The sequence below is a fragment of the Chanodichthys erythropterus genome, chromosome 16 (assembly GCF_024489055.1).
Source record: "Chanodichthys erythropterus isolate Z2021 chromosome 16, ASM2448905v1, whole genome shotgun sequence".
NCBI classification, from domain to species: Eukaryota; Metazoa; Chordata; class Actinopteri; order Cypriniformes; family Xenocyprididae; genus Chanodichthys; species Chanodichthys erythropterus.
In genome coordinates this window covers 6459928-6472431 of record NC_090236.1, presented here as the reverse complement: position 1 = coordinate 6472431, position 12504 = coordinate 6459928, and the positions used below count along the sequence as shown (strand labels likewise).

At 39.4% G+C, this 12504-nt stretch overlaps 2 protein-coding genes across 5 annotated transcripts in view; one reads left to right on the top strand and one right to left on the bottom strand.

The window, feature by feature from the left end:
* The first annotated feature begins 438 nt into the window (after positions 1–438).
* prpf38b (pre-mRNA processing factor 38B) lies at positions 439–7866 on the top strand. Of its 4 annotated transcripts, none has more exons than XM_067363545.1 (7): positions 786–859; positions 1755–1812; positions 2181–2249; positions 2385–2536; positions 3879–3939; positions 5250–5491; positions 6527–7865. In XM_067363545.1, exons 3-7 carry the CDS (start codon positions 2238–2240, stop codon positions 7275–7277), a joined length of 1218 nt encoding a protein of 405 aa, XP_067219646.1. In that variant the 5' UTR covers positions 786–859; positions 1755–1812; positions 2181–2237; the 3' UTR covers positions 7278–7865. The 4 variants fall into 4 exon arrangements, with proteins under 4 accessions (XP_067219642.1, XP_067219646.1, XP_067219643.1 ...); XM_067363544.1 differs by lacking the exon at positions 786–859 and adding an exon at positions 1578–1658; XM_067363541.1 differs by lacking the exon at positions 1755–1812 and having other exon boundaries at positions 439–859; positions 6527–7866.
* A 1040-nt stretch (positions 7867–8906) lies between these two features.
* Positions 8907–12504, bottom strand: part of fndc7rs1 (fibronectin type III domain containing 7, related sequence 1) — a 44108-nt gene continuing 40510 nt past the window's right edge. The window contains 5 exon segments of the mRNA XM_067363210.1: positions 8907–9442; positions 9549–9839; positions 10295–10555; positions 10640–10900; positions 12177–12440. Coding sequence (XP_067219311.1) covers positions 9048–9442; positions 9549–9839; positions 10295–10555; positions 10640–10900; positions 12177–12440 — 1472 coding nt within the window. The 3' untranslated portion in view covers positions 8907–9047.

Below are 12504 nucleotides of genomic sequence, written 5' to 3'. Positions count from 1 at the left end.
TAAACATGCAGTAGAAGTACTGTACTGTACACGAGTCTTAGGCTAACCTTAATGGGGAAGAAAATATAACTTAGAGCATTACTGTCGCACAACACCAATATTATATAGAAAAACAGAAGTGCCTTAATATTTATTATCAGATGGACTCGGCAAGACATCTACAGTTAAACTACGCTGGTTGCTGGAAGATCGTGTTGCCAAGTCTTTTGTAAAACGTCTTCCTGGGAAATGCAGTTAACTTTTTCTCCCCTCTGTGGACGAACCATTTTATTTTCACGTTGTACTACATGGATATTTAATCAATGGTTTTAAACAGATGGAATAATATATGATTTGTAGTGTACTTCCTTTTGGTGGGGAGTATTTCACTGTGACACACTTGGCAACCCCAATCCTTGCTTCCCTTTCCGCCGCCCCTCTTTCGCGCGCCATCTTGTTCCCACAACTCGGCGTAACCGAGCGCTTCGCGTGCGTCTTCTAACATCACAGAGAATAATTGTCAAAAACTATCTAAAAAACAAATCGAATGAATTAAGAGACGTCGGTCTGCCACTCGCGCGCCTCGTCGGACGAGTTGCCGCTGTATTCGTTAGGAGGAACGGTCATTTTCTTTGGTTTTGTATTTTAATGGCGTTGTGAAGGAACTGCCATGGCGGTTAGTCAGCAGCAACAACAGCAGCAGGCCGTGAGCAAACCGGCCGGCGGGAAACACGGCAACGTTTTGCCGTTATGGGGCAACGAGAAAACTATGAACCTCAACCCGATGATCCTGACGAACGTCCTGTCGTCTCCCTACTTCAAGGTCCAACTGTACGAGCTCAAGACGTACCACGAGGTGGTTGACGAGATCTACTTCAAGGTGGTGAAATAAGTCCGGGCCGATGCACGTGAAGCCCGCGGTTTTCTTTTTTCTTTTATTCATATCGTTGATGCTTTCAGTATGACTTTTTGGTTGTTAATTTTCTTTTAGGCTTAAATATGCTTGAAATACAAGACTTTTGCTTTGTTTATTGATATGTGAGCTACAGTAGACCGTGTTAGGCCATGCAGGCTAATATGCTAACTAGTTCAAATGTAGCTACATAAGTGGTTTACTCAAATTAATTTTCTGTCATTAAACAAATATTCCAAACCCGCATCACTGACTTTCTTTAAGAAGAATACATAAGGTGAATATAGACATATTATTGACCGCTTTAGTCACCGTTTACTTTAGCTGTATGGAAAAGTACGAAGATAGTCACCTGTAGGAGAATAAAACAAGACCCGCAAATCTGTGGCCACAGTTTTGCAATTCGTCCCCTCAGGTTATAAACCGTACTCAGATTATTTAATTGTTGCCTCGGTTTATCAAATCGCGCCCATGAATTAATAAACCATACCCACGAATTTCCAATCCGTGCGCTCAGATTTGTAAACCGTAACTTACTTTCGGTTTTGAAACACGTAACCACAAATTCATAATCCAAAAGAAGATATTTTGAAGAACATGGGTAACCAAATGATGGACCCCATTGACTTGCATAGTATTTTTTTTTTCCCCTCCATACTATTGAAGTCAGTAGTGTCCATCAACTGTTAGGTTACCCATATTCTTCAAAATATCTTTTGTGTTCAACAGAAGAAAGAAATTAATACAGGTTTCGGACAACTTGAAGGTGAGAAAATTATGACAGAATTTTCATTTTTGGGTGAATTATCCCTTTAAACTTGGGTAGATTCTGATTGGCTGTCAATGTTTTATCTTCCATCAGCTGAGAAGAAAATAGTTATGAAAGTGATTTCAATGATATCGTTCCTCTATCATCCTTGGTATGAACGGCCTTTTATTTTTACTACTAAAACTATGGTAACTTTGTATTAGCCAGTACTGTTACAACAACAAATAAAATGAGAAATATTCTAAGAATATTTGAATTTTCCATTAAAATGATTTTCCACTATTATAATTTTTAAGTATTAGCCATAGGTAAAAGTGAAAGTGTTTGTAAAGGGTAATCTGATTAGCTTCATTTAGATATTGTAATTTTGAAAAACAAGTGTGGTTAGGTTGATGTTGAGACTGTGGTGACTGTTTAGAACAGTGGTGATTTGTTGAGTTATATAATATAGTTTTATCCAATTTATTGCCAGGTTTGAATACATTTAAATGGTAAATCTCATTTAAATATTTTTCTCAGGTCACCCACGTGGAGCCATGGGAAAAAGGCAGCAGGAAGACTGCGGGGCAGACGGGAATGTGCGGAGGGGTAAGTAGAAGTACGTGCCTAGAGACCTCCTCAACTTCATCCTCCCGTCATCTTCGTCACTTTGATTAAATCAAGGGAGAGATTCACTCAAGCTAAAAATAAATCTAGCTTTAAATTTCATGGTTTGTCCTGCAGGTTCGTGGAGTCGGGACGGGAGGGATCGTGTCCACTGCTTTTTGTTTGCTGTATAAACTATTTACACTGAAACTGACCCGCAAACAAGTGATGGGTCTCATCACTCACACAGATTCGCCCTATATCAGGGCACTGGGCTTCATGTACATCAGGTATGAGTCAGATCCACCTCAGATGTTTAACATTAACTGAGTTACTTACTTTCAGTAATTTATTTTCACTCATTAACACTGGCATGGAGGTTCATATGGGTAAACTTTTTTTAAATAATCAAATTCTAGCATTGCCTTTGCTAAGGAAAATGTAGAGCAGAAGAACTCAAAATTCTGACTCAGAATCTGCTAAGGGGTATTAAATATAACAAATCATGTAAAAATGTATCTCTTATTGGAAAATTAAACATTTAATCAAGCTTTGATAATTGCCTTAAACTTTTAAACAACTGAGAAGATAGTATTAAAACTACATTTAAAAAAAAAAAATCAACCGTCAAGTTTATAATATATATTCCATCAGCATTTGAGTCAAATTGGACGACTACAGGGACTCATCTCAAGATCACTCATTTAACAGTTCATCTATTGCCAAAATTGTGGAGAAGAAAAAAGATCGGTCAAGAATAGAAAATTACTGAAAATATTTACTTTAGCATGCAGTTTGAAGTATTTCACTCAGTTCTCTGATCATGATTGAATTTTAGCGAGTGTGGAACAAATTTATACTCGCATGCGTTATGTATTATGCACGTTATCATCTCTGACAAATGGCATCTTTCACCCTCTTTTCGGAAAGCGGATTTAAAACATCTGGTAGTGTGAGTTTTCCAGAAAATGCGTGTACTCGCTGGACCTCTGCTTCTCGTAAATACTAACGTGTATTGTGCACGTTATTTTTTTGACAGACATCGATGTTGTGATATTCAAATGATGTGGATTTGAAAACAGATGGGATCGGAAGGTAATAATTATTTATTTCTTAGCTGGCAAGTATTCAGTAAAGTGATTGATGCCCATGAGTGTTTGATGTCAGAGTTTTTAGTTCTAATATTCCAACCGACAGCCAGCCTAAGTTTTTGACAGACATGATAACGTGCAAAAGTGGTGAACTTTGATTTTTAGGTAATTCTAAAACAAGCTGGAGACGTTTGAAATGCCTTTTGGGTAGTTCGGGTTCATTTTGTGGCTTAAATAAATCACGTTACTCAGAGACTGACATGTTTGGCTTGTCAAAATTTTGTCGCAAATTTATTGACTTGCTAGGAAAGGAGTGGTTTTGATGCACAAGTTGTTTTTGTTGTCGTTGTTGCTGTTGTAAATAATGGTAAAAAAAAAAAAAAAACACTTTTTAAAACTGTTACATTATTACCCCTTAGCAGATTTTGACTTCTATATAAGATATTTTAGGGCATGGTACATTGTTAGTTTGGATGGTGTGTATTTTTTGGTTTGACCATGCCAATGAATATACACTTATCATGTCATATGTGTATTATAGGTATACTCAACCTCCTCCTGACTTGATTGACTGGTATGATGAGTTCCTTGACGACGAGGAGGTATGTCACCACGGGTAATGCCTTAAACTCTCTTATTCTAATGTACACAGCTGTAATCAGAAAACTTTAGGCCAAATGCTGATTGTGATGCACATTGCTGTCCTTCAACCTTTTGACCTCATTTGGCTTAATGTTCCCTATAAGATACACAGTTGCAGCTGCAGTTGTATTTGTGGTGGCAGCAGCACAAATCACAAACAAACTCTGGCCCTTTGAGCTAGATGTGAAGGTGGTTCCTTTGTGGTTAAATGTGAATTCATTGATTGGTTGCAATATTCAGATAATGGCAGTATGTCTCAATGATTCACGGACATTTTTATTAGACATTTTTTTATTTATTTTATAGAGATTGTAAATCTCAGATATCTATTAATGGGTGCTGGTTCATCTCTTATGCACCTGCACACACACACTCACCTGTTAAAGTAATATTATCTATTTTAAAAATAGCCCAGAAAAGGAGATCTTATTCGCATTGAGCAGACATTGCTGCCAACATGATGGTGGTTATGTGTCTCTCTGGCTGACTGCCCTGTTCTCTCTCCCAGATGGCCCTTGTGATGCGGGTGGATTGGATATAGGGTGTGCTCCACACTCTTGGCTGGCGTTCGTGAGTGCAGTTAGAAAAGCTCACCTACCCACTCCACCCCTTCACACTCACCGGTGCATCATAAATGTCAGCTGACCTGCGACCTCCTCAGCATCGCACCTATTTTGAGTCAGTGCATAGTAAGAGACATTGTGGAAGCTAATTATTATGCAGTTGTTTTAACTATTGAAGTATTAATATAATAAACTATATTTTCTTTGAAAAAAATAAAAAAAATAGCAATGTAATTAGTCCCTGTCAATTCTAAATGGTACCGCTAAGGTGCAATAAAATTCCATTATGAAATAGTCCATTTGCCATTTAAAATTGACTTCAGACCAGCAGGCTAGAAAATGCCTTTTTATTCTATATAAACAGGATCGGCCATTACATGACAAGATTTATATACTAGTAAATAAGTTATTTATACAGTGGCATTATCTATGCTGTTAATTTGCTATTATAAAGTCCAAAATGTCAGTCAGTGAAACAACAAATAAAATTGGTGCACCTTTTAAATACTGAATATTAAGTCAGCTGAGAGCAGAGGTGAAGACTCAGTATTTGGTCATCACAAATAAAGCATTTTATACAGGACAGTTTACAGTGTAATGGCTTTAGGGGTCTAATCATTAGTGTTGTTACCATAGGCCATGCGAAAAGTGCATGTCTTAAGTGTGTTTGGGGTGTTAATAGTTTTTCTCTTATCACTTGTGATCAGGAGTTGGACGTGAAGGCTGGAGGAGGATGTGTAATGACTGTTGGAGAGATGCTCCGCTCCTTCTTGACCAAGCTGGAATGGTTCTCAACATTGTTCCCACGAATACCTGTTCCTGTGCAGAAGGCAATCGACCAGCACATGAAGAGCCGACCACGTAAACCCCCGCAAAGAGATGAGCAGGAGGAGGAGGAGGCGGCGACGGCAACCGATTCAACAAGGCATGGAGATAGGCGCCGTTCCAGGTACAGCCGTTGTGTGTGGGTGGGCTGAGATTATTTGGCTAACCAGATCAGCAAGGATGCAAGTTTTGTCTAATTTTTGATCGCCAACAATTTTCAATGGTTTAAAGCTTTGAGACACGCCTTGGCATAGAAGTTTGTAAAGGGCAATTTGTCCCAATGATACCAGTAATTTTGGCGCAGATGCGTAACGCTACTTTTTACCACTGAAGCTTTTTATTTTTTTTGTTCAAAAGAAATATTATAGACAGTTATTACTAGTCTTCAATATCATTTGAGTTGACATCATTTTAAACATTAGCCCAAAATTTTGTTCACCCTTTAGTAGGGCTGGGCGATAAAACGATAATGACTATCATCTCAATATAATTTTCCTTGAATTCGATATAACGTTTATGCTTTTAAAGCGGAAACAGTGCTACTCATTTGAACCTTGAAAAAAAGCTTGAATTCAGCGAAGAACACACATGTCCTAGTGATTTTAAAGTTTAAAGCCAGATGTAATGGCGCTGACAAACAGGAGAAATGCTGAGCAACACGACTTGAAACGATATAAACTGTTAGCACATGCAGAAACTTTTTTAATATAAGAAAGATTTTGTTCTTTTAAGATATATATTTTCAAAAACGTGAAGTGTTTGTCATGTTCTGACAAAGTAGTTTAAAACCACATTTAACAGTCTGGTTTCTACAACTTTCACATGGGAGCAAACATCTTCCTTTAAACTTGAAAGAAATAAAGATTTGACATTTGTGATAATTATCGATATCAACTGATATGAAATTTTATCATTTTTTGCCATATCGCCCAGCCCTACTCTTTATACAGTTGTTTCTTTTGAAATGCATAAATTAATTTCTGCTATGAGTTACACTTGGCTACAGCAGATTCTGTCTTTCATATCTTGTAATGTTATAATGTAAGAAATACTATTGCCATTTCAAAATTACCCCACTCTCTCCTATTAGACAAGGTATCTTGTGCATTTTCTGTGATCAATGATTTGTGTTTTTGTGTGTGTGTGTGTGTGTGTTCAGAACACCTAAGAGAAGTCCGAGTCCCAGGAGATCCCAAAATCGTTCCCGGAGTCGCAGCCATCACAAAGAAAGACATGGCGCAAGCTTCGACCGTGAACTGGAGAGAGAACGAGATCGCCAGCGCAAAGAAAGGGAGGGAAAGGACCGGGATAGAGACAGGGACCGAGAGAGAGACAGGGAGAGAGACCGAGATAGACGACGTTCCAGAACACCAGACCGAACCACAGAACGCCGACGCAGCCGTAGCAGGGAACGACGCCGGAGTCACAGTGCCAGCCGGGAGAAGCGGAATGAGAGGAAAGAACGAGATAAAGAGAGGGAGGCAGAGAGCGAGAGAGAGCGTAGTCGCAGGAAAGACAGAGATCATCATAAAGATCGGGAGAGGTCAAAAGACAAGAGAAGTAAGGGAGAGGGAGAAGAGAGGAGGCACAAAGAAGATAAGGAGGATAGAAAGCACAGGGAGGAAAAGAGGAGTAAGCGCTCAAGGAGCAGAAGCAGAGACAGGAAACACAAAACCGAGCGATCTAGCAAGAAACGCTCTCGCTCAGGCAGCAGGAGCAGGCAGGAAGCCGGGGAGGAGAAGAACAGGAAGCGGGAACGCAGCCATAGTAAGGAACGGTCACACAAGCGCAGTCGCAGCAAAGAGCGCCCACACCGTAGAGAATCCAGCAATGGACGAGAACATGTAAAACAAGATCGCCACAGTCCTGAACCAGGTGAAAGAAACAATGTTCGAGCGGAGTCTCCCTGATCCAAGTCTATCTCTCCTCTCTCAGATTTCCTCTGCACCTTTATTCCGGTCCCTCTCTTATTACTTCATGTCCTTATCTATAATCCTCTTGTGCGCCACTTGTGTTGAAGTAAACAAATGGAAAAGCCTGGATATTTTTTTTTTTTTTGTAATCTTATTTTTTCTGCACTATTGTCCACCATTTGTATAGATATTAAAAATGCCATTTCCTCTCAGTTGCCCATTACTGATGTTCGGACTGAAAATGGCATTTTAAAATCCTTTTTTAAATCCATTTTTTCCCCCAATTTGTTTTCAAGATTCTCACAAATGGCTTTGTACATAGAGCTCAGAGAATGTTTTAAATTTCAACTGAGTGACCACAGAGTTGAGTTTGTGCACAGGCTGCTGAAAGCTGTGCTGACATTATGCTGTTTAATTCATTGCTCTGTTGCATCTCGTTTTCTAATAAAATTCTTGTATTGAACAGAATTGCTCAGTTTTGTTTATGTAATTGTTTAGCAAACAAGTCTAAGTCTGTAAGTAAAAATGTCTTTCATTATAGAGAGTTTGCGCTAATGTGTAAACCTTTCAAGACAAACCCTCTGTGAGCTTTCGGGTTGTTAAATTAAGACCTGCTTCTGCTGTGTGATTTCAACTTTATTTTTAAAAGTGATTGTTTTCCATGTGCAGTACAGTCCTACCTATAATGAGAGATCTGAGAAGTTGCTATTACTGCGAAAGTGAGAAAATCAGTAGTTGTACTAGATGCCAATTCCTATGAATCTCAATACTTGTACATGTATTAAGTCAATAGTTTTATAATGAACCATTATTTCTGATTCCATTAGGTCACTTACATTGGATAATGGGATAAGTAGTTCATTCAGATGTTTAATACAGCAGTTTGCCATGCTTTTTTGTTCGGGATAGGTCACTGTTGTGTCCTTGTCAGTTCATTGTAAGAACATATTTTATTGGAACAGCAAGTGTTTTGTGTATGGTTAATTTATTTTACATGCGTTTTACATGTCATAATTTATAAGACTGATCACATGGAGAAATGCTCTTTGTATTTAATGACTACTCATATACAAAACAGGGATAAAAATATTTGACATTGCATAAAAGTAAATCCTTAAGCCAGAAAACAAAAAACAGATTTTGGAAAACATTTTTAAAGAAATAATGTTTATCTCTTCCCCAGTCAATCTATTCCACCCATAAATATTGTGGAAAAAAAATGAACCTTGAACCGGAATATATGTAACATGCAAAAGTGAAGTATCACAGAGTTTCAAGAATTCTTAGGTAAGTACAGGAATTCCCAAAGGCAATAGTTTGAGTGCGACGAGATGTATTCACTCAGGGCTGGGCAGGCCTAATGTGGACAGAATCAAGGGTTAATACTAGAAGGCTTTTTAAGTCGTTTAAAAATTGAAATGTTAAGCAAAGAAGCTGTTGTGGATGAATCTTTAAATGCAAACAGTTATCATATAATCACTTAAATGCATGTGAAAAGAGACTGAGGTATAGAAGTACAGAATTTTACTTTTTTATATAAGCATAGTGTCCACTGGAAGAGATGTTCCATGTTTTATCAACTTGATCAACACCAGACTGTACGTATCCTCTCATGGCCTCATTTTCTTTTGTGTTATGATCAATATGCCATTTACCCTAACTAAGGCCTATTACTCCATTTTGAGAAATAAGAAAATTTCTTGAATTGTTCTTAAATTTTCTGCTGTTCATGAGCATCAACTCACCTTTCTGATTTCGAGCCAGGTCTCACCTCCTGCCAACGGCTGTCACTGCCAATGGATGGACATGGTCAAAGGTTACAAGACTTTTCACCAAAGCAAGATAAATTTTGACAACCCAATGTTTCTGCTTTTCTGATCCTTCATTACTTGTTTGCTTTTTAGTCTTATTGTCTAAAATCCCCTTCTTACCTAAAACAGACACTGAGTCTTCACTCTCTCCGGCAGCATTGCGGGCTGTTACGACAATGTGACCGCTGCTGAAATTGGTGATGGAGCAGAGAAGCTGTGAGGTCTTGCAGAGTGTTGTTCTACTAGAGGAAGTGACCCCATATACGGTGTAGTTTGTAGCAAATACAGACTCATTCCATGCCACTTTTGCCAATGATGCAGAGAATGTCACGTTTAGAGGGGCACAAGGTACTGGGGGACAGAAACAAATGAACAGATGAGTTTTGCACTTAAAGCATCTTCATTTCCCATGTAAGTAGGTAAGAAGGTAGTGCTATGATGATTGAACATTGTGCACCTGTGATTCCAGTGACAGCAGCAGACTCGACACTTGAAGCGGCAGAGTTCCTCGCCCTGATGGTTGCGCTGTAGGATGAGCCACAAGGGAGGGGTATCTCAAAGAACGTGCGACTTGTCCAATAGGAGGCGAGGTCAAAGAGTGCCTGGCTGTTGCCCTGAATGTTGCCCTTGAGACCCAGTAGATACTCAGAATTGGGACAACTCACAGTAGACCAGGATGCCCTCAAGATCTGAGTGTCATTCACTACCGTACGAGGGACAACCCTCAACCCAGCTGGAGGACAGGGAGCTGAGGGAAAGAGATGGACAACAAGACTTAAAACCTGTTTTCCCAATGGGGATCCAAAAGAAATGGAAGAAAAATGTTAGTATCTGCTTTCACAATGGATTTGCCTGTACTACATACTCCATGATTTGGTGCACTTGTTGGGCTTTCACATTTGGTCTGAACCCAAATTTAACATTACAGTAAGTTACTGCTAACCATTCTAGGAAACGAAAGGAGAAAGTGGACTTGAACTGTACCCCGGACCTCCATTTTCAAGCAAATTCGGGTGTGGTTATTTTGGTGGACAAGTACAGAAAACATTCTAACCAAAAGAACCGAACGTTGATGTCACACAGATTCAAGTCTACTCTAAAAGCACTAGTACAAAACACCCTTAGGGTACATCTCGAATACTAGCAAATCAGTTCAAAGAAATCAGATGATTGTGAAGTGACAATGACTGATGATTGTTGTACCTGCTCCCTCAATTAGAGGTTCGCTCAAGGAACTGTTGCAGGTGCCATCTGTTGCCTGCACTGTGAAATTGTACACAGTCCCGCACACTAAACCCACCAGAGTACAGGAAGGCTCTGTGTTCTGGCAATAGACCGTTGTGCCGTTTTCTGACTGAGCAATTCCCATGTAGGCCACTGCCCCTGTACTCCCCACCCATGACAAGGAAGCACTACTGTTCCCGCACAGAATGTTTGCAGTTACATTGGCTGGCTTACATGGTGCTGCAAAATAAAGACATTGCAATGAAAGTTTATACAATGTAAAAATCTTGGTCACAGAATTTAAAGAAGTTTTGTCACTCTTACCTGTTTTGAAAGTCACATTAGTACTAGGCAGACTGGTACAGTTCTCGTTACTTGCTAAAACTGACACATTGTAGGTGTTGCTGCAGTGCAGATCAGTTAGTGTGCAGTTGTTGTACGAGGTATTGCATGTCTTTAAGTCTCCATCTCTGCTGACTGCAGTAAGCAGGTATGACTGTGCCACATATGATGGGTCCCATGACACAAACACAGCCTTTGATTGACAGTCTCTAAAGGCCTGTACTTGTGAGGGTTGACAGGGTGCTGCAGAGAATCAAAGGAAGAAATCAAAACAGCCTGAATACTGATACAATGAAATCACATGTAAAACTGGTATATATCTATGGATCAAGGGTGTCCAATCCTCTCGGAGAGCCACCTTCCTGCAGAGTTTAGCTCCAACCTTAACTTGTTCATGATTGTCTTCAGGATTACTAGAAACTTCTATACAATTGTGCTGTAGCAGACAAGAACTAAACTCTATGGAAAGGTTGTTCTCCTGGAACAGGATTTGACACCCCTGAGGCCGGTTGCACCATCTGTGTGCAAGTTAAAACTTAGCCTAGTTTTGATGTAAATGGGCACTGTTACAACTTATGCACTACTAAGTATTTTTGCGTTGCACCATTAAACTTAATTGAAGTGTAACTCTAAATATTTACGGACGCCTCCTATCAGGAGTAGCAGTTGGAATAAAATAGCAGGCTGACTGAACTGCATCAATAAGCTCTTGTTTTATCTGAGTGACTGAATGAAGGATGAACTGAAATTCAGAAGCATTAAAACAATTTTTGTTAACATATTTGAAGGCTATGGAGCCCCGTACATGACATGCAAGAAAAAAAAAAATTGCGCGCACGATTTACTAATTAGTTCCCTTGATTTAATAAATCTTGCGCACAATTTAGCCTACTATTTTTTTCCTGCATGTCATGTCCGGGGCTCCGTAGAAGGCTGCTATTAGTTCGTTGAGGGTAAATGTCATATTATGCGACTATGTATTACTTTACGGAGAGCTTACAACCCACTAGCCAAGTTCTTCCTTAAGAACAAATAGTGCAAAAGAATAAACAAAGTTAGTTACAAACTAGCTAGTAGTAGTAACTAACGCTCTAGTGTGGACTTTTTTTAAGTAAGTTTGGACAAATTTAAGTAAGAACTTACGAGTGGCTGGTGCAACCCTACCCTGGTCTAAAAAGTGAGGTTGCAATTATTTAACTAGAAAAGTCCCACAATGCAGATGTTATGGTGTACCAAGTGGTTGTTAGCACTTTATTATGTGATTTCTGTTTTGGGTGGATGTACACTGGTTAGGTAAAGAGCCCATTCCTAGGTGTCCGTAATATTCTGGTCCCTAGATAAGACTCAGGTCTCTTTAAAGCTCAAATCCCTAACCTCAAGTTGGAGCAATAATAATGGTGGCCTTAACTATTTGAATATACAACGCAATTTGCTTATGAACAGTTATTGATTACTAATGGCTTTTTAACATAATCTGTCATGTTTTATTAGGTGGGAATAACAATATTGAAGGTTGTACCAGTTCTGATCTTGTAGGTTGGACTGCGAAGGCTGCCGCATTTGTTGGCTGAAGCAGCCACACTGATAGTGTACTCTTTGCCGCACTGCACATTGGTAAGGTTGCAGGAAGAGGCGGAGCTATTGCAGGAAATGAAGACATGGTCTTGATCCTCTGCTGTGGCAATGTAGAGGGATTTCCCATTTTTTGCCCTCTGCCACTGTACCATGATAACAGAACTTTGGCATTCAGCCACCACCACGATGGATGACAAGGTACAAGGTGCTGGAGAGAGAGGTAACGTACTGTAAGACTGAGAGACCCAGGGTTTCAAATTAGAGGGCTAAAG

Bases quoted from the DNA above. Each gene is read 5' to 3' on its own strand.
- prpf38b (XM_067363541.1), top strand. From the start codon at position 650: ATGGCGGTTAGTCAGCAGCAACAACAGCAGCAGGCCGTGAGCAAACCG. The intron at 2,250-2,384 runs GTAAGTAGAAGT...TTTGTCCTGCAG, and splicing joins AGACGGGAATGTGCGGAGGG to GTTCGTGGAGTCGGGACGGG. The intron at 3,940-5,249 runs GTATGTCACCAC...ACTTGTGATCAG, and splicing joins AGTTCCTTGACGACGAGGAG to GAGTTGGACGTGAAGGCTGG.